Below are 21,431 nucleotides of genomic sequence, written 5' to 3' on the forward strand. Positions count from 1 at the left end.
ATTTGACAAGCGAAGCTGCTGCCATCTAATTGCAAACATTCCCTAGTACTAACTTGAAGCCCCAGCCTTCGTGGAGCCATTATTTCGGAACTCTGATGTATAGACTGACCATCTTCTGCATTTCAGAAGGGAAGTCAGTTCCTAGTGGTCTCATTTCCGGAGGCTGTCCTGCCAGTGGGCTTTCAAAGTCCAGCCTGTCATGTGCAACTGGGTAGAAAATTAGCCAGATCTGCAAAGAAACCAGAGGAATTCAGGATCCAGCCTCATTTTATAGGTAATCAATCATTCAGGGATAATCAGAACTAGAATATTTCTCCCATAAAGGCGTTTTACTTTACTCCCACTCTAAACTCTGTCAGAGGTACCTAAATTAAGAATTTCTTATTTGTGAAGCAAATCGTCTTAACAAACTTGGCCCAATTACCTATGGAAGTGCAGCAAGAACAGTAATTGGCCATACAGGTTCCTTTAAATCCAGTTTGCGAGAGCATCTCCTAAAGAATTTCAGATTATGCCTGTAACAGCTTAAGAGCCAAGCCACACACTTGCCGTCAGACTAGCCTATCAGACTTGCCTATGAATACCTATAAAATTGGGTTATATTCTTCTCGAGGTCCCCAAAATATCCTTAAATTCCCGAGCCTGCCAGGAAGTGACAATCTTACTCATCTGGTAGGGCTCCGGGGGGTCTCTGTAATAAGCAAGGTGCCAGACCCATTATTTCCACGGGGCTTTGTGGGTTCCATAAAGTCAACCTTAGTTCCTTCATGCTCTCTGGTCATACTTGAGCCTATGCAGGTCTCTCTCAAATAGGACATTCCAGTCAAAGCCTTGGTCATATAACCAACATTTCTTGTGGTGTCCTTTTATAGAGCGAACATATTCTCATCAGATTTATTCGATTTCCTGTTTGGTCATCACAGCAGGCCCCAACCAAACCCTTCTGGATGTTAAGTTCATGTAATTCACAGCTCACACTGGGCATAAAAGACCCCTAGGGTCTAGTTGTTTGACTACGATTTTTTTCTTCAAGGAAGCCTCTTTTGGGGGGGCGCCTGGCTATCTCAATGAAGCATGGGACTCTTGATCTCAGGGTTTTAAGTTCAAGCCTCACATTGGGTGTAGAGATCGCTTAAAAATAAAATATTTATTTATTTTTAAAGGTGTTATTTATTTGACAGAGAGAGATTACAAGTAAGCAGAGAAGCAGGCAGAGAGAGGGGGAAGCAGGCTCCCTGCTGAGCAGAGAGCCCGATGTGGAGCTTGATCCTAGGACCCTGAGATCATTACTTGAGCCAAAGGCTTAACCCATGAGCCACCCAGGCACCCCTTAAAAAAGCCTCTTGTTTAGCAACCCAATCCAATTGGCTTCCCTTCTTAACGAAGGCATACAAAGATTGAAGATTTTTTATTTATTTATTTATTTATTTATTTTTAAAGATTTATTTATTTATTTGACAGACAGAGAACACAAGTAGGCAGAGAGGCAGACAGAGAGAGAGGAGGAAGCAGGCTCCCTGCTGAGCAGAGAGCCCGATGTGGGGCTCGATCCCAGGACCCTGGGATCATGACCTGAACCGAAAGCAGAGGCTTTAACCCACTGAGCCACCCAGGCGCCCCGAAGATTTTTTATTTTAAAGAATAAAAGTTTTATTTTTTTATTTTATTGAGCTCATGATTCGCATGCTCTACCAACTAAGCCAGCCAGGTCCCCCTTAAAGGCCTTAATAACGGCATCAGCTGGGAAATGCAGGGCCCCAGTAACCCAGCAAGCCAACAAGCCTGCAATCCCTTTATTGTTGAGAGACTGGAAAGGTTTGTATTTTATTGATGACCACCTCAGTCGCACTTTTGCCTTACCCGACCAGGTGATGGTCAGGAGATTGACTGACGCGCCCATCGAATCCTGTCGGTATTTAGCTCCCATCCTAGCAACCAAGTACGCAGCTGCTTGGGACGGAAGATAAGTCAGCACAGGTTAACGTCATCCACATAAGGATGAAGCCCCAAAGCCTGGGCTGTGTGCATTCTTCTTCCTCTCTAGGGAACCAGCGGCTGTATAGCACAGGTTCCCATTTTGCATGACCCACGAGGCTCGATTTCACTACTCAGCTACACAACCAGAATTCACCTGTTGTCTTTAGAGACCGGTCAGGAATGGGGGACATATGTGCAAGAAAGCACGGGGGAGGAAGTCTGCTGATCTTGGAGGTAGAGACTAATTTGTTTGACCTTAATAACTTGTTCCTCCTAACTATCAGTACTCTATTTCTCCCCCAAATTTCGAGGGGTTTCCGTACAGATTAATGTGTATTTAGCCGTATTGTCTATTAGAGCATGGTCTGTTTGTGCTAGACCAATAAATGGTTAATTCATCCTGGGGTCTCTGGCCCACACCTATTTGGGCACCAGAGGACAACGCTAGCCTAATCCATACCTCTAGGGATAGAGGGTTAGCAGAGGGACAACTGGCGACACCCCTGGCTTTTTTGAGCCTTCCTTCTAGGGAGTAAACTACTTTCTTAGGCAGTGTGTCCTGTAGGTGTAGCAAGACTGAATTGGGTTGTATTTTCTCTTGGAGTACCAGATACTAGATCTTGCCACAGTTGTTCACAAGCAACCTGATGGCACTCCTCTCCGCCATTTTGTCATAGGCACACGGTTCTTTTGTTTTCACCCTATTTCCTTTGGGGGTGGGGGATTCTTTCAGTTTCACTTAAGTCAGTCACCACGAAGCTACTGGGAAAAGGCGCTGATTAATCACAGCGGCCAGGGCAGGCGCCGGAGTCCTGTACCATATGTCGCTGGGGCCGACTACCAGACCCAGCCCTCCATGCCAGAGGAACACTCTTCAGCCTCTGAACGCTGGGCGAAAATGGCACGTTGCGTTCCCGCCTCACCTGTCATTGCTTCTTGTAGTTCTAGTGAGCCGGGTTACCTTGATTCTAGTGTTTATCTGAGCAAATTAGCTAAGTGCCTGCAATCCTCACCCATGGCCTGGAGCATGTCTTCCATGTTGCAAGACTGGTTGAGCAGTGACTCGCATTTTTTTTTTTTTTTTTTAACTTGGCAAACCCAGTTAACATACAACCGTCTCCCCCAGGGTCCCACAGTCTGACACCCAAGCTGCCACCCCTTCCCAGCTCTTCTGCCTGCCCCCCATCTCAGGGAGTGTACCTAACAACTCCTTGGGAGTTTTTTTTTTTTTTTAAAGATTTTATTTATTTATTTGACAGAGAGAGATCACGAGTAGGCAGAGAGGCAGGCAGAGAGAGAGAGGAGAGAGAGAGGAGGAAGCAGGCTCCCCGCTGAGCAGAGAGCCCGATGCGGGGCTCGATCCCAGGACCCTGGGATCATGACCTGAGCGGAAGGCAGCGGCTCAACCCACTGAGCCACCCAGGCACCCTCCTTGGGCGTTTTTAAGGTGTCCCCGAACTCATGCGCTGGTCCGAAATGCTCCGAAGACCTGGCCAGGTCGCCCCACGGGGTCGCGGCTGGCCAGCGTGGGATTCTGAACCAGCAGCCAGGCCTCCTCCAACCCCTGCCGGCCCCCGTTCCCCCCGCCCCAAGACAACCGGCTCTCCCCCAGCACAGACCCTTAGCTGAAGCTGGTTTTGTCTTCAGTACCCTGCTGACTAAAAGTGACTTAAAGGTGGAGGAGGGTCACTAACCTAGCCTCCAGCGTCAGAAGACACTGTCAGACCGAATAAACGAAGCAAGCCACCGAGGTTTCCGCAGGCCAACTCAGAGACAGGAGGGCGTGCAGAGGACCACGCAGCTCTCCGCGCGGTACTCCTGCGCTCCAGACCTTAATCGCCAGTGTTTACGGAGCGAGGAACGCGAGGAGCGTGCGGGGGAGGTCCCGGGGCGTGGAGCCACCTGTGCGCCCGAGGGCGCCCCCCCGCCCCGGGAACAAGATGGCGGCCCAAAGATGGCGCCGGTGCTGCCAGCGCGCCCACGCCATCTTCCTCCTCTACAGTTCTCCGCACTGCTGTGTTTTTGTTTTTTTAAGATTTTATTTATTTATTTGACTGACAGAGATCACAAGTAGGCAGAGAGGCAGGCAGAGAGAGAAGGAAGCAGGCTCCCTGCTGAGCAGAGAGCCCGATGCGGGGCTCAATCCCAGGACCCTGGGATCATGACCTGAGCCGAAGGCAGAGGCTTTAACCCACTGAGCCACCCAGGTGCCCCCGCACTGCTGTGTTATCTGGCCCGTGTGGCAGAGGGTGTAAGTTTAGTCACATTCGCAAAAGCCTTCGGTCCTCTGGGGACATCATGCGCAGTGTTTCCTTCCTTAGGCCTTTGTTCTCCTGTCATCAGGCATTTCCTCCAAAGCTGAAGCGCAAAGGGGGAAAAAATCCTCTTATTTCTAAGTAGGCTTGTTTTTTCCAGAAAGACTTCCTCACTCCTCTGATAACCCTAAAACTAAGGTTTACTTTTCTTTATCATTTCCAAGTTCTTTTTTCTCTCGAAGTCTCATTTTAAGCATCTACTTAAAAAAAAAAAATTCTTTATTTTCAGCGTAACAGTATTCATTGTTTTTGCACCACACCCAGTGCTCCATGCAATCCGTGCCCTCCCTAATACCCACCACCTGGTTCCCCAGACCTCCGCCCTCCGCTCCCCCCTCCCCCCTCCCTTCAAAACCCTCAGATTGTTTTTCAGAGTCCATAGTCTCTCATGGTTCACCTCGCCTTCCAATTTCCCTCAACTCCCTTCTCCTCTCCATCTCCCCTTGTCCTCCAGGCTATTTGTTATTAAGCATCTACTTTTATAAACTGTTTAATAACAGCTTCCAGCATTACCCCACTGGGCCTGAGCCAAGTGTGTGCCGCCATTTCAACGCTTCCATCAGTCACTGCTAGTTTGTCCTTCCGGGTGACAAATGAGGTAATTTCTCAGTCTGTGTGGTACCTTGTAAAAATGAGGGTTTTTTTTTTAAGATTTTATTTATTTATTTGACATACAGAGATCATAAGTAGGCAGAGAGGCAGGCAGAGAGAGGAGGAAGCAGGCTCCCCGCTGAGCAGAGAGCCCGATGTGGGGCTCGATCCCAGGACCCTGAGATCATGACCTGAGCTGAAGGCAGAGGCTTTAAGCCACTGAGCCACCCAGGCACCCCAAAATGAGGGTTTTTTTAAAAAAGATTTTATTTATTTGACGGAGATCACAAGTAGGCGGAGCAGCAGGACGGGGCGAGGAGGTGGGGGAGGGGGGGAAGCAGGCTCCCCGCTGAGCAGAGAGCCCAATGTGGGCCTCCATCCCAGGACCCGGAGATCATGACCTGACCTGAAGGCAGAGGCTTAACCTACTGAGCCACCCAGGCACCCCTAAAAGAGACAGTTTTAAGCAATGGCCCATTTTAATGATGGTAAGTTTTTAGACATGTTGGTGACAGTTTTAACAATTAGAATTCTTTATAGGATTTTTAGCATTAAAAATCCAAGTAAAGGGGCACGAGAGGGAGAGTGCCAAGAGAACTGGGTTTTCATGGCAGAGGCGATGCGGGGGGTGGGTGGGGCACCAACCAGGCAAGGCCCACCAGCAGCAGGGTGCAGGGACCTCAGGTAAGAAGGGCCTTGTGGGGTGCTGGCACCAGCGTAAAGGATGTCAGATGTTCTGGATCTACAAGTCCATAAGGAGATCAGACCAAACTCCTGGCCAGCATAGCAGGGCTGAGAGTGAGGCACCCAGCCTCGTGGAACGGGGCTCTCCATCAAGGAACCAGCAGGACGAGGCCACACAGGAGAAGCCAAAGGCTGGCAGCAGCACCAGAGTCTCCTCCAATAGGGTTTTGGAAGAGTGGCTCTCGAGGTCCCCAGTCAGTGCTATCCTGTAGCTGGAGACTACAGACCATCCGTAACATAACATCTGACTCAAATGGGCTTAAACAGGGGTCTCTTGTTGGCTCCTGTGACTGAGTTCCAAGTGACAGCTCCATCCCCGGGTTAGCACGTAAGCCTTACACCCAGATGAAGGGAAACCATTCTATTCTGGACCTCAAAAAGCAAGGCATCTTTTTCTCCCGTTTCTGTTACACAGCCTGGGTTGTGTTTCCACCTGGGATCTAAAGTGAGCAGAGCCAGGACGTCCTTGACTGGCTGGGCTCTGGAACCCAACACTGGCCAGGGGTCTGGGACTGACTCCTTTGCTTGAACATACACTGTGGAGTTGGCAGCCGGATCAAATGCTGGGGTAGAAAACAGACCTTGTTTTCTGTGTCCTCCCATGAGCCCGCTGCAGAGACACAGCCGGTGTGCCATAAACGTGGAATGAATGAAGTGCCTCTTTAACCAACATGATTTCAGTGGATTCATACATCACTTTATCGTATCACTACAGCCATTTTACAGGGTAGGAAGCTCAGCCATGCTAAGTGACTAGTTGAAGTCACAGTGGGAGGCACCTGGGTGGCTCAGTAGGTTAGGCGGGAGACTCTTGCTCTCAGCTCGGATCTTGATCTCTTGTGAGTTTCAAGCCCTGTGTCAGGCTCCATGCAGGTGTGGAGTGTATTTAAAAAAAAAAAAAAAAAAAAGCCGCAACAAAGTTGACACGTTTCTGTTGGTGAGCCTGAGGCTCCTCTTGGCCTAACATGACAGGTATGTCCTGGGCTGGGAGAGGGAAGAGAGGACGAACCAACATCCCAAGAGGGAGCAGAAAAGGCCCAAGCAATCGAAGGTGAAGTAATACACAGCCCTAGGTATAGGACTGTGTCATTTCTGAAACCCTTTTCATAGTGTCATAGTCTTATTTTACTTTGATACTGCCTCCAAAGCTGAGACTAACCAATGACAAGCCAAACTGGGATATACAAATTTGGTCCCCTGAATTTTTTGAGAAAATTTTGGTACAAATTGCTTGAAATCAGTGTTAAAAATCTATCGAGTGATAAATTAAGAAGAACCCAGTGTCACAACCTATTCCTGTCGAAAATGTTTATAGTGAATCTAAGCCTAACTCCTGCAGCTTACAGAAAACGAGAGAAATCCAGAATATCTGTCACTCTACAAGACAACTGGCCTTGTCTATTCAAAAAGTCAGTGTTTCAGAAAACAAGTTCCAGGTTTAAAGAGATTAAAGGGATCAGTAACAGTGCTAAGACCCTGGCTGGATCTTTGTTTAAAATACATTAGTGAAACAAGCAGGACTATTGGAACATGGACTGAATGTGAATTTAACAGTAGTTTCATTAAGTGTAATAATGGTGGAATTACAATTTCACAGAAAAACACACCTATTTTTAGGAGATGCGTGCCGAAGCACATAGGGATGAAGTGTTGAAGTCTACAACTTATTTTCAAATGGTTTAGCCAATTTATACACACACACACACACACACACACACACACACAAAGAGTAAATACGGCAAAACGTTATTTCGTTAGATCTGGGTAGAAAGCATACAGGACTTCATCCTTTTTTCAATACTCCATTTTGAAAATTTTCACAAAGTTGAGGGATATCTTTAGGTTTTCCATTTAAATCATCACTTTAGGGGCGCCTGGGTGGCTCAGTGGGTTAAGCCGCTGCCTTCGGCTCAGGTCATGATCTCAGAGTCCTGGGATCGAGTCCCGCATCGGGCTCTCTGCTCAGCGGAGAACCTGCTTCCCTCTCTCTCTCTCTGGCTGCCTCTCCGTCTACTTGTGATTTCTCTCTGTCAAATTAATAAAAATAAAATCTTTAAAAAAAAATAAATAAATCATCACTTTAAAAATGCTCTGTCCTTCAGGCAGGGTTTTAAAAAATATGGTCTCTCATCATCAATAGGAGAATCACAAAAAGAAAACAGAGAAATGGCCAACAAGCAAATGAAAAGAAGCTCAATGTCAGGCATCCAGCAAAGGCCAATATAATTATAGACTTGTGGTATCACTGCCATGTGCTGAAACTAATGGGACGTGTGTGTCGATGACACTGGATAAAAACAAACGCGAACAGAAACCACACGGAGCCAGCACTACACACCCGCGTGAATGGCCACACCGAAGGAGACTGGCAACCTCGGGGCTGATGAAGGTGTGGAAGGAAGGGCGGGAGCTCAGCTCACACTGTGCCGGGATTATAAAATGGTACAGCTACTTTGGAAAACAATTCAGCAGTTTCTTACAAACATAACCTTACCACACAACCCAGTAATCCTCTTAGGTCCCTAGAGAAAGGAAAACCTACCTCCAAAGACCTGTATGTGAACGTTCATAGCAGCTGTATTCCTAACAGCCCAAACCTGGAGATGACTGTGATATCACCAACCAGAGCAGAGAGAAACTGGGCTCTATACATGCAGAGCAAGCAGCTACGGACCCCTACGGCAACGCAAGCAAGTCTCTGAAACCAAAAATACATACTACACGCCTCTTTTTTTCTACGAAATCCTAGAACAACTTCAGCATACCTGTAGAGACAGGCCACATATTCACCTGGGACTTGAGGTCAGGGAGGATTGGCTGCAGAGGGACACAAGGGAACTTTCTGGGGCCTGTGGGACCTATTCTATATCTTGTTTGGCGGTGGTGACACAGGCAGCTACATTTGTTGGAAGGTACCCCCAAGATCGGTAGATTTTCTTTTGGGCAACTCTATCTCAATAAGTTGATTTATTTTTAACTTTTTAAAAATATTTTTATTTATTTGAGAAACAGAGATCACAAGTAGGCAGAGAGGCAGGCAGAGAGAGAGAGAGAGAGGAGGAAGCAGGCTCCCTGCTGAGCAGAGAGCCCAACGTGGGGCTCGATCCCAGGACCGCAAGATCATGACTTCAGCCAAAGGCAGAGGCTTTAACCCACTGAGTCATCCTGGTGCCCCTCAATAAGTTTTTTTTTTTTTTTAAGATTTAATTTATTTGACAGAGATCACAAGGAGGCAGAGAGGCAGGCAGAGAGAGGGGGAAGCAGGCTTCCTGCTGAGCAGAGAGCCCGATGTGGGGCTTGATCCCAGAACCTTGAGATCATGACCTGAGTCGAAGGCAGAGGCTTAACCCACTGAGCCACCCAGGCGCCCCAATAAGTTGATTTAAAATAGGTTTACAGATCCACCCCCCCCCACCTCCCTGCCCCACCATGGGCTCTTTTAGACAGGGTTTCTCAAAATGTAGCGTCTGGACTATATGCATCAGCATTAAAAATGGTAAATGGTAAAAATCTGATCCACTGAAGCAGAATCTCTTGATGTGGCGGATGAGGAGTCAAATACACCTGACACTGGTGGCTCTTCCACCACTGGATGACCATCTGAATGGACCCCAACCAGTGCCGCCAGTGACACGATGATGTGTGGATTTGACACACTAGCAGCTGGTGGCACCTGGTGGGAAGAGAGACTAGAGAAACTCCTCAGGAGGAATTCCATGCCGTCCAGACTGCTGTGTCATTTCCCCAGCTTCAGTTTTGTACAAAGAGAAAGATGCACTCTGAACGCCTGGCTGGAACCTGTGAGAAGGCCCCTCAGCAAATGAGGTAATGGCAGGCTGCAAAGAATGGTGGCCCCAGGACTCACTTCTGGAGCCAGCAATTCTCAAGCTGGGCTGTGCATCAAGATCTTGTGGACTTTTTAAAAAAGTCTAAATCTTCTTTTCATCATAGTAGTATATAAATACGGGCTCTTAAAACAAACAAGAAAACCAACCAATGAAAACAGCTTTAGTAATACTAAAGTACACATATTTAAACCACAAAGATTGGTCCCTCTGTAATCTTATTCCTGCTCCTTGTAAACACTGGAGTTTCTTAATCTTAAGTATACAGCTTGATGAACATTTATGTCTGTGTCCACCTGACCCTGTCCAGATCCAGACCACTTCCAGCACCCGAGAATGTTCCCTGGGGACCCTTCTCAGTTTATATTTCCCCACATAACTCCTATTCTGACTCCAGGCACTATCAGTTAGTTTTAAGGCAATCACTTTAAATTATTTTTGCCATTTCTTCTAGTACTGTTTCCGTATTTCTTTTTCTTTTCTTTTCTTTTTTCTTTCTTTTAAGATTTTTATTTATTGAGTCACCTGGGTGGCTCAGTTGGTTGAGCGGTTGCCTTTGGCTCGAGTCATGATCCCGACATCCTGGGATGGAGCCCCTTATCCGGCTCCTTGCTCGGCGGGGAGCCTGCTTCTCCCTCTGCCTCTGCCTGCCACTCTGCCTGCTTGTGCACTTGCTCTCGCTCTCTCTCTCTGACAAATAAATAAATAAAATATTTTAAAAAAAGGTTTTTATTTATTGGGTGGGGAGAGGCAGAGGAAGAGGGAGAGAACCTCCACAATGAGTGCGGGGCCCGAGGTGGAACACAATCTCCTGACCCTGAGATCCTGACTTGAGCCAAAACCAAGAGTCAGTCATTTACCTACTGGAGGTGCCTCTCCATATTTCTAAATAATATGGTTACACTGCTGTTTCTTGGTCTGCCTACTTTGGACAGGAACTAGTAGCTTCTTAGGACCTAGGTCAAAAGATCGCTCTTGTTCCAATTCCTCACCAGGTGGAGCCTAAAAACTTTAGGACTTCCAGGCTTTGGCACCACCCACCACACCCTGGCCATCTGTACCCCAGGTGTCCCCCACCTGTGGTTCCTGGCCTTGAGCTAGGAGCAGCCAGACGGCTGCCAGTGTCGGACACACCTAACGAGCCAGGCTCAGGACCTTGCTGAGCGGGACTGTGAGGTGTGAGTGGAACATGTTACCAAGCTCTGGGGTTAAATGGTAGCGGGAGTGAGAAAGCCAGGAGGAACACCAGAGCGTTTCTAAGATTTTTATTGCTTGTCCAGTGTAGGACCCCACCCCTCTCCGCCAGCCAGTCCGTGCGTTCTGTACCAGAGACTGGTGTGAACGGATCAATAAAGGTTTCTGTTCAAGAGGAAGCTGAACGCATGGCCTGCCCCTGACAAGGGAGGTCAGTGGGCCCAGGACAGTCACGTCGAGTGCTTGGCACCAAGGGAACATGCAGGTACCGCCCCGGTCACTGGGAGAGAGATCTGGACAGCCTGCACAGACTAAACCAGTCCTCCGGCCCCCCCGGCCACTCCTTCTGGCCTGAAGGCCCCTCACTGAACCCCAACACAGATATCTTTGGGCTGGTGTCCCCACACCTGTCAGGGGAAGAGCTGCCTCGACCTCCCCACAATTCTGATTTCCTTCCTCTGGACCCTGTGCTTTGCAGCTCCCGGGTTTTCCTGCCCGGGGCCAGGGGTGGGGGTGGGCGCCGGGGGGCGTGCTCTGCATCTTCCCAGCCTTGGGCATCAGCTGCTCAGAGGCCCCGCCAGTGCCACACACTGTGAACCTTACCCTCTGCCAGCTCGGGGCCGGGAAGGACACCCTCCTCTTTCCTCCGGGGACAACCACTTCTCACTTGCCATCTTCCAGCACTGTTGGTCAGCGGTGTCGGCCGTGCACCCAGCTGCCACATTCCAGCCTCGGTCCCTGCGCTCAGGGGAGAACTGCCCGGCAGCACCTGGGATCGCTAAGGCCTCCCGGTCCTCCAAGACTTGGGGGCGGGGGGTGTGCAGATGGAATTTAGCAGGTGAGGGAGAGGATGGGAAATGGGCATTTTAATGAGGGAGAAACCTAGGCTCAAAAAAGCGAAAAAACAAAACCAAAAACAAAACCACACAGCATCCCGAGGTAATCGAACAAATCTGCTCCAGAAGCTGGACGCTCGCAGAAAGCCTCCTTTCCCTTGGACGTGACCCGCCTGAGCCGGAAGTCCAGTCCCTTATGGCTCAGAAAGGGCCCCTGTTGAGCACAGAGCAGGGAGACCTGGAAGTCTGGGTCCAGGGAAGAGGCTACCCCAGCCGGCAACCTGGCTTCCCCTGCGGTGGCTGCAGGCCCCCAAGTCTCAGGATGGGTGGAAGCCAAGTCACTTGGTCCCCTTGGCGCAGACCCACGGTCTTGGAGAGGCACAGTCCAAAGCCACCAGCTTGCCTCCCTCCAGGCCCCCGCACTTGAGATCTGGCTGGTCCTCCTCTTCCTCTGGGAGTCTGGGGAAGGTGAGAAGAGGGGACAGAGCTCAGAGTGACGGCCCCTGCTGGCCTGTGTGCCTGCTGCCAACGCTGGCGTGGGTAACGCTTCATCCCTGTCCCTGCACGAGGTCGGGGGGTCCGGGAAGGGGCCTCAGATGGGAGCCGTGAGGATGCGCCATAGCACACTAGAACCACCCAGATCTCTCTGTGCAGCCCCCTCGTCTACAGAACAGGGCAACGATCCTGCCTGGGTAAGTGCTCTGGGGGCCCGAGCAAGGGATGGGGTGACTGGGACAAGTGAAACTAAGGCTCCAAGCCAGACGGGCCAGGAGGGTGGGGGCAGAACAGGGGGCCGAATCTGGGAACACGTGGAGGCTCCAGATTGGGGTGGGGGGTGTCAGCAGAGAGGAAGGCCCCAGCCCCTCTGTGGCATGTGCTGTGATGTCATTCTGGTCGTACTGGAGACAGAGGGGCCACCCATCCCAGCCCATGGTCACTCACAGCTGGGGCGACAGTGGGGCCCCGTCGATCCACTGCCAGCCCTGGGGGCCTCGCCGGGCTCCTACCCAGGAGTACTTGGGGACTGGGTATCTGCTCAGGAAGTCCTGAAGGAGAAAAGCAGCGGGTCACCCTTCTTCGGACACTAGTAAGAGTCACCTGGGGCTTCTGTGGCCCCTCATCCCCGCCGGACCTCGGGCAAGTTCCCAGCTCACCCAGCTGTCCCCAAACACCAGGAACTGGAAAGCTGTATTGGATGCTTGCCGGTTGCCAGACACTGGGGACGGGAAATGGGGGGATCCCCGCTCAGCCTCAAGGAGAGAGAGCATGATAAGGCCAGTCCCCACCAAGCAGTGTGGGCTGGGTATGGAGGGGACAGAGCAGAGGGCCGGCAGGGCACTGATCAGTGACATTGTATCAGCTCAGCACGTTATTAAGAATATTTTTTAAAAAGATGAGAACAAAGACCATGGAGCCATAAGAAGCAAGTTAAGGGACATCAAGGGTTATGGTGGGTAAAGGTGGCACGAAGGTGGCACGATTACAGTCACGACAAAATGTGTTCGCACAAGAATGCAGATGCACAAGGGGAACGATAAAAACCCCAAGGATGTCCGAGAGCTGTTAGAGATGATCTTCCTCTTCAATATTAGTCCTTGATGTCACACATTAAAGGAAAAAATGGCATTTAAAAATGTTTAACTTGGAAAAAGATGTTTTAATGTTGTACGTCCCGGCACGAGGCCGCGAGGCTGGCGCGGTTTCAGAACTTACTTTGCTGCCACTTTGCACACAAGGTCACACCCTTCTTTCCACTCCCACGAGTGATTCCACTTTGGAGAATAAATCCAAGAACATAAAGGGGAGAAAATGAACTTACTCAAAGATAACACAGTGCGATTTAGAAAGGAAAAATGGAAACCACCCAAATGCTCGGCAATCAGGAAATAACTGGGCCCGTTATGGGATATCAACATGATGGAAAGTTACAATGCTGTTCAGGATGCCAAGTACGTAGAAAATGTAACTATGAAATCACACTGAGTGAAGAAAAGCAGACCGCACCGGGAAGTACACTTTGCTCACAACATCCAGAAGCCTCTATTCATGAGCGAAAATTAGGAGACTGTCCTATGTGAGTTTAGGGTTTGACCAGCTCTTCACAAGAAAACTTGTTTAAGTTGAGAAATCCCAAACCTCGCTATTTAACCCTGGTTCTTAGAAAGTAAGCACGAAAGTAATGCCTGTCCCCTGAAGGGACGTGTGCAGACCCCATGTAAAGTGAGCTGCCCTAACCGGACTCCGGAGTTTGGTGCACAGCGTGTCGCTTTCCCAGAATCTGGCGAGGACGGGGAAGGCACACCCACGGCCACACGTCGGGCTGGACTGCAGGCCGAGGCCCGCCAGCAGGGCCAGGCACAGGGCTGTGCAGGGGAGGACAGGGAACCCGGAGGCGGCTGGGAGCCGAGTCAGTGGGCAGAGTAGCTCTGGGCAATGGCTACAGCAGAGGGGGGCCCCTGCTGGCCGGCACCCTCCTCCTGGGAACGGGGAAGGAACACCGGGGCACAGGGCTTCTCCCAGCACGGGGACACCTCCTATTCAAATTCTGGTCCTGGGGGACCTTAGGCAAGGACACCTTTCTGAGCTTCCATACAGGCCTCTGAAGTCGGGGCACGTTGGGAAGGAGACCCGAGAGGATCTGTATAAAGCCAAGGGCATAGCATACACACTCACTACAGGAGAACTCTGCGGTCTGGGCCGGAGGGTGTGCAAACGCAGCCCCCAACAAGTTGCCAAGAAGCCCCTGTCCTCAGTTCTGGCCCCAGGCCACCTGGCTTGCCCTGATTTCCACCTCTGGGCCTCTCCGAACAGGAGGCACGGCCCGTCCCTGAACACTCACTCCTTTCCACCCTTCCTTCCTCGTAGTGCTGACGCCGTGCACTTGTTCTCACAGCTAGCAAAAACGACGGTATGGGAAAAGCATCATCCACAGATGGAAATTCCAGAAATTCAAGAATCACTTGAGTTCAAATCAATGCTCCCATAATGATGCCGCCGGCATCCCGGGGCCTCCACGGCCTCCAGAGGGCGCTTCTCCAACTTGGCCACGGATGTCGGGGCCCATGGGAATAGGATCCCGAGCAGAATGTACTTGAAATCCCATATCTGGCATCTTCAAGTGGAGGTAAATTATCTGCTCTGTCCTCAAACATTTCTTTTTTTCTAAAGTTGTGGTAAAATACATATCATGGAATTAAGCACTTTCACCATTTTTAAGTGTCCAGGTTGGTGGCATCGCGGTTGTCCACGCTGTTATATGACCATCAGGGCCGTCCGCCCCCGGAACTACCTTCCTCGAGGGAAACTCCCTGTACCTCCAACACCCACCCCCCAACCCTACCAGCCCCACTCTGCTTTCCGCCTGTGTACATTTCCGCTTTCATATGCAAATGATCAATTAGTTAATTGGCTTAATCCTAGGATGGGTATTTCTTCCTGTCTCTTTTCACCTTCCTGCAGTGGGTGCATGAGGCTGACAGTCATGTGCGCACCTGGAGCTCCCTGCACCCCAGGAGACACAGCTGTGTGAGACCAAGGGCACCGACAGCACCTCAATTTTCTCCCTTTTCGCTAATCTGGAGCAAACCCAGCTCTGCAGGAGGATGAGACCTGCTTCTCCAAGGGCTGGGCGAACCACTGGTACCACCAAAATGTCCCCGGGTGTGTGTCCCAGCTCCTGGAGCCTGGCCTTTGCCCACTGCCCCTGCCTGCCTCGCCCTGCCCCAGTGCCTCCTGGAGCGTCTGGCCCTCGTCCAGAGCGCGGAAGGATTCCAGAATTCCGGTCATCGTATTCCAGAATTTAACTGCCTGGGACCCAATCCTCTTTAGTAAGGAACTTACTCAGACACGTATGTCCCAAATAATTGATCCTGAAAGCTTAGTTTTGAAAGACTTCTTTATCTCAAGCTTGCAGTTTGGTTGGGGTAAGCCCATCTGCCCCCTGGAGGGTGCACCTGCCACGGACCAGAGGGCTGAGGTCATTTTGAACTGAACCCGTGTCCTCAGGGGCTGGAGGGCAGAGGCAGGCTTTCCGAGGATGCTTGCTGGGCTCGGTGGGTCCCTGCCAGGCTGGGCCCTCCCCCAGCGCCACCACTGTCCAGGGACCCACCTCTGCTCCCGTTCCCACTGGCTTTCATTTTGCGCACGCCAACAGGGAGGGGCCTGGGAAGGTTCCTCAACGCAGCCGGTTCTTATTGGACAAGTATAAGAACTCCAGGCCTGCCCCAGGCCTCTGGCAAAACCTTTATAAACTGATCTTCTTCATAGGCTACTGTCCCTCTGGCATTTCCTCCAAATTATACACAGCACATATTATTTGCAGAACATTTAGAAAGTTAGAAAAAGAATAATTAAAACTTTAAGGAAGAAGAAGAAAAGACCAGTCATAAATCTTGCCCCCAGGGGTAACCACAATTAGAATAACGAGTATACATATTTCCTTCCTGTGTTTTTTCTTTGCGTGTATCTTTTTATCATACTAAGATCCCAGATTTGGTGTTTTTCAATCTACACTGTATCTTTTTCATTTCCCCATGTTTTTTTGAAACAGAGTGTTATTCCTGATGATCAAATAACTCACTGTATTTCCCCACTCAGTGTTCTATCCACCTCCAGGAACTCTCTCAGAGAGAGAGAAAAAGGCAGGGACCCTCTTCCCTGTTGTATGGTGCAGAGTAGCTTTCAGGTCAGGACTGGGCAGAACAGTCCAAGAAAACCAAATGTCATGTATGAGAAGTCCTAAGTAACATATTAACAAGTCAAATCCAGAAGTCCTGGGGGAAGAAAAAATCCTGGCTAAGTAAACCATCACAAGAGCCCTAGAATATTTAAAAACAACAACAACAATGTAATTCACACAAAAAAGAAATTCGGGAAGGAAACAAAAAGATATCATCTCAACAGACACACAAAAATCCATCCAATGAAATTAAACTCATTCATGTTTAGAACTTTTAAGAAAACAGGAGTAGAAAGGAATTTCTTGAAATGATAACAGAATGGGAAAATAAGATACCAGCACGGGAGATGATAGCAATGAGAAATTTCCAGAGCACTTGGGCATCTGGACAGCCGTGACGGGCTGAGCAGCCCCAAGAAAGTGCTGCGTTTTTTTTTTCAAGGAAAAGGTCAAGTGAGAGGAAGCTGAGAAAGATGCCAGTCTGAATTGAGAAGTCCCCAGATGCTCAAATATTAGAGGCGACAGGTCCTTCTAGAGGCCAAGATACAAGAAAGGGGCCTGGAAAAGTCTGGTGACAAGTCTATAAAAGCAGCAGCGAAGGCCCCTCTCCTACCTCTTCCCACAAAATCCACTCACCCCTCCCATACGGCAGGTCACCAGGAGAACTGAGAGAGAAACCACAGGGGACCAGGGACCCAGAGCACCAAGTCTGGCTGAGGGTTGGAGGAAGTTAGACTAAAAAAGGAGAGGGATTAAGTGCTGCATTCCTCCAAGTGAAACCTTGGCTCTCTTTCCCCACTGCCCCTGGAATGCTGACATCTTAGCACTCACTTAAAAAAAAAAGAAAAAGAAAAAGAATAGTTGAGGCCCAGTGTGATGTCCCCATTGCAAAGCCTGCCCCTGCTAAAGCCCAGTGCAGCCCCTCCCCTCCACCCCCCCACAGAGCTTCTAGCCTGTTCTCTAGTGCCTCACTCTGGATTATAACAGCTAGGGGTTATCAGACATTTCAGGACATTTTCTGACATGAAAAGACAAAAATCCCCCACAACTCAGTACATAGAATAAAAAGTACTGGGACACCTGGGTGGCTCAGTTGGCTAAGCGATTGCCTTCGGCTCGGGTCATGATCTTGGAGTCCCGGGATCGAGTCCCATGTTGGGCTCCCGGCTCAGTGGAGAATCTGCTTCTCCCTCTGACCCTTCCCCTTCTCGTGCTCTCTCTCTCTCTCTCAAATAAATAAATAAAATCTTTAAAAAAAAAAAAAGAATAAAAAGTACTTACAGAAAAAAAAAAAACAGATATAGCACAGGGAGCAGAACAAATTCCAAAACAAAGTTAGCTATATCTATTATCTATAATGAGATAAGAGAGAGGCGCCTGGGTGGCTCAGTGGGTTAAGTGCCTGCCTTCAGCTCAGGTCATGATCCCAGGGTCCTGGGACTGAGTTCCATGTCGTCCGGCGGGCTCCCTGCTCAGCAGTCTGGTTCTCCCTCTCCCTCTGTGTGCATGTGCATTCTCTCTCTCAAATAAATAAATAAATCTTTATAATGAGAAAAAGAAGATATTGCATCCTTGAAACAAATAGGACACCATAAAAAAGGATATTTGAAGAATATCCTTCTTCAAATTTAATTTTGAGTTCTCAAAATTAAAAATAAGGAAGAAATAAAAATGAAGAAAAACACCAACAAAGGGATAGGATTGTTCAATTTCAGGACAGAGGGAGAAGAAAGATGAAAGCCCTGAAATTTGGAGTTGGGGGGAGTTACACACAAAGGATCAGAGATCAGACTTATTAAATGGTAACACTGAACACTGGAAGATAATGAAGCAAAACCAGCACAATGCTAAGGGAAAACTGTTTCCACCCTAAAATTCTATACCCAGCCAAGCTATCAATCAAGTGAGGTTAGAATAAAAGCATCTTCAGACATGACAGGTCTCAAGAAATTTACCAGGCACACACTTTTTTCCAGGAAATTTACTGTGTATGTGCTCCACCAAGAAAAGGCTATAAACCAAGAAAAAGTCTTGAGATCTAGGAACCAGGGATCCCATCTAGGAAAGTGTTAAAAGCATACCAAGGACAGAGACAAGACTCCAAAACAACGTATACCTTGAGCACTGTGCACCTTCCCTCCCGAAGACAGATCAATATAGATTAAACACACATTTCTGTGGTTTCTTGATTAACGCCTGCCGCACTCATGGCTCTGTTGGCCATGTAAAGGTGAGGCCGGGTGTTCCAGCTTGTCCTTAGTCCCCAGTGTCAAACACAGTGTAGGTGCCTGACAAATACTTATGAAAGCACCGGCAGAAGGAATGCTCCCTGTTAACTGCTTGGCCACAGGATGGACAGGACCGTCCCTGCCCCCATCTTCCCTGCTCCGCCTCTACTTCTTGGAGGGAAGAGTAATTTGAAGACCTTGGACCCCTGAGGTCTGGTCCTCTCGCATGTCACGTTATCTCCCCAGGCCTTGGTGATTTTCTCTGTAATGCAGAGATGCACTAGATCTTTGCCAGGAGTCTGTGGTCTGTGACGATACCCACATCCTCCCACTGCCCACCGCCTCCGTCTCACCTGGGTGTGGCTCAGCAGCGGGAGGGTAGCCTGGTGAGCTGAGCAGAAGGCCTGGCTGGCCTCCCAAGCCTGAGCTTCGGCAGAGAGGTAGTAGCAGTTCTCCTCCAACCACATCCAGCCCCGGGGACATGGCCGGCACCTGGTCCCTGCAAGCAGAGAAACCACTATAAAGAACTGAATGTACACACATGAAAAAAGTCAAAATCTCGGGCTCAGTCGGTTAAGCAGCTGCCTTCGGCTCAGGTCCTGATCTCAGGGTCCTGGGATCGAGCCCCCATCAGGCTCCCTGCTGAGTCCTCTCCCTTCCCCCTGTCCCTCTGCTGCTTCCCCTGCTTGTGCTCTCTCTCTCTCTCTGGCTCTCGCTCTCTCTCTCTCATAAATAAATGAAACTCTTTAAAAATATATATAAATAAATAATCAAAACCTAGGCACTGTTTTGAGTGAGAGGGCCAATCTGGAGTGTGGAACGGGTGAGCCCTGGGAGAGCAAGCAGGGTGGGCAGGGTCCCGGGCGGGCTGTGGAGTCTGTGCAGGGCACAGACCACTCCCACAGGTGGGGTTTTGCCAACCCCCTGCTTGTTAGAGCACAGGCTGTGTCCAGCGGGAGGTAGGAGCTCTTTGTCCCTCTCTTTGCTCAACAAGCCCGGTGGGGATGTCATTTTCTAATTCTCACAAAGCTGCCATAAGGAGGAGACGCCCCAGGGGTGGACAGGGGAGGAGAGGGACCGGGAGGAGGCACCACACCTGTTCTAGACGCCAGAGCCACGATGGCGACTGCGGACATGGCCAGGAACACGGCCATGACCGCCAGCGCCCAGCGCAGGGACTTCATGTACATAGGCAGCCCTGGAGGAGCAAACAAGCGGGAGAGACGGGTTAGAAGGAGACGACCCAAGCCACACCCGACTTGGAACCACACTGACTCACATACCAGCACCCAACCCCTTGGCCCAAGACACCACAAAAAAACCCACTCAATTTAGGACAGAACTTCCTATTTGGGAGAAAAATGCTTGAAGATATTCTGCTTCTTAAATAACGAGAAGACCTAAGAGTCTGTTCAAGAAAGGGAACAAATGAGTGGCTGACAACCGTGTGCTGAGCACTGAATGGGCATGAGACACAGGGCACAGACCCCACCAAGAACAGGGCCAGGCCTTTGCACTCATGGAGCTAACGGTACCGGGATCTACCCCTCCAAAGAGAGGGATGCGAGTTCCGTTGCAGCTTGGACAGACCTGGGTTCAGGTCTGGCCTCCACAGGGCCCCCCAATGTGTTTTCAGTTTTTTCTCATTTTGCCAGTGAAATCACCTGCCTCTTCTATCTCCCTAGGTCACTGGAGGCCACAGTGAAACATTGTGCAGGGCGTGCTTTGCAGGCAGGAGAGCAGGAGACAGGTGTGAGGCTGCCCGTAGCTCACCCGAGAAGGGCAGTGAGGCTGCGGGGGGGGGGGGGTTGGGGGGGGGTAGGGGAGGAGCTCCGGAGATGGAGCAGGGAGGGAGGAAAGGCAGTGGCAAAGGCTCGGAGAGAGAACTTGTGCGATTGTCAGATGCTGCCCCGATGACAGAGTGACCGTGGAGACCAGATGGGAAAACGGGAAGAAGAAAACACAGTAAATGGTTAATCACAGCCATCGGCGGTTGTAAGCAGCTTTCCACCCGGAAACATCTAAAGTAACTGAGCGCTCCTGAATTTGATCTCTGCCTGGACACAGAGGTATGAAATCAATTAATGCAAAGAGGCCTCTCTTTAGATGCGAGTTCAATTTAAACTTCCCAATTTAAACACCCAGGTGTCTGGGTGGCTCAGTCGGTTAGGTGTCTGTCTTCAGCTCGGGTCATGATCTGGGGGTCTTGGAATCGAGCCCCACGTCGGGCTCCCTGCTCAGCAGGGATCCTGCTTCTCCCTCTCCCTCTGCCCCTCCTCCTGGCTTGTGCTCCCTCTCTGTCAAACAAATAAAATATTAAAAAAATTTTTTTAAAAAAAGATTTTATTTATTTATTTGTTAGAGAGAGAGCACAAGCAGGCAGAGTGGCAGGCAGAGGCAGAGAGAGAAGCAGACTCCCTGCTGGACAAGGAATCTGATGCGGGACTTGATCCCAGAACTCTGGGATCATGACCTGAGCTGAAGGCAGCAGCTTAACTGACTGAGCCACCCAGGTGTCCCAATAAACAAAATATTTTTTAAAAATTTAAGAAATAAACTTCCCAGACACCTGCTGCCAGGGGCTGGAGGACCCACTCACATCTCGGGGCCAAAGGCTGGGAAATGCCACATGTCCAGGGTAAGAGTCCCAAGAACTCAATCATCATATTTTTGCCAAAACTCAGAACAGCAGAGGTTAATTCTCCAGCAAATATTTTATTATTTTGAAGAGAATGATTCCATTTTTCAAACCATATGCCTATTCATATGTACCTCCATATGAATACACACAACATGTACACAGAGAAAGCTGGGACACATTTCCAAGGTTTTTCATAAAACATGTTTTCAATCATAACTCAACTCTAAAAGCACTTTTGAAGTCCTTGATTTCCAATTTCCATTAGAAAAAAACACTTGCTTCAAAGACTGAAAAGGGAAGTGTGTTACACAGATATATTCCATCTGTGACCTTTTTGGAGTTTGCTTTTTTATTTTTAATTACATAATCTGCTTCTTAAAGG

At 49.5% G+C, this 21,431-nt stretch overlaps 1 protein-coding gene across 3 annotated transcripts in view; it reads right to left on the reverse strand.

Moving 5' to 3' along the window:
* KLRG2 (killer cell lectin like receptor G2) overlaps positions 1-21,431 on the reverse strand; it is a 35,815-nt gene that overhangs the window by 9,756 nt on the left and 4,628 nt on the right. The window contains exons 2-5 of one of the 3 annotated variants that reach the window (XM_045063043.1): positions 19,505-19,606; positions 18,762-18,907; positions 12,445-12,548; positions 10,723-11,961 (exon numbers count right to left, since the gene is read on the reverse strand). In XM_045063043.1, the coding sequence (XP_044918978.1) occupies positions 11,841-11,961; positions 12,445-12,548; positions 18,762-18,907; positions 19,505-19,606 (473 nt within the window). In that variant the 3' untranslated portion in view covers positions 10,723-11,840. Of the gene's footprint in view, positions 1-10,722; positions 11,962-12,444; positions 12,549-18,761; positions 18,908-19,504; positions 19,607-21,431 lie in introns of those variants that run through there. The other 2 variants (XM_045063045.1, XM_045063044.1) reach the window with 2 other exon arrangements.

The sequence above is a fragment of the Mustela putorius genome, unplaced genomic scaffold (assembly GCF_011764305.1).
Source record: "Mustela putorius furo isolate JIRA1106 unplaced genomic scaffold, ASM1176430v1.1 tig00003845_pilon_pilon_pilon, whole genome shotgun sequence".
NCBI classification, from domain to species: Eukaryota; Metazoa; Chordata; class Mammalia; order Carnivora; family Mustelidae; genus Mustela; species Mustela putorius.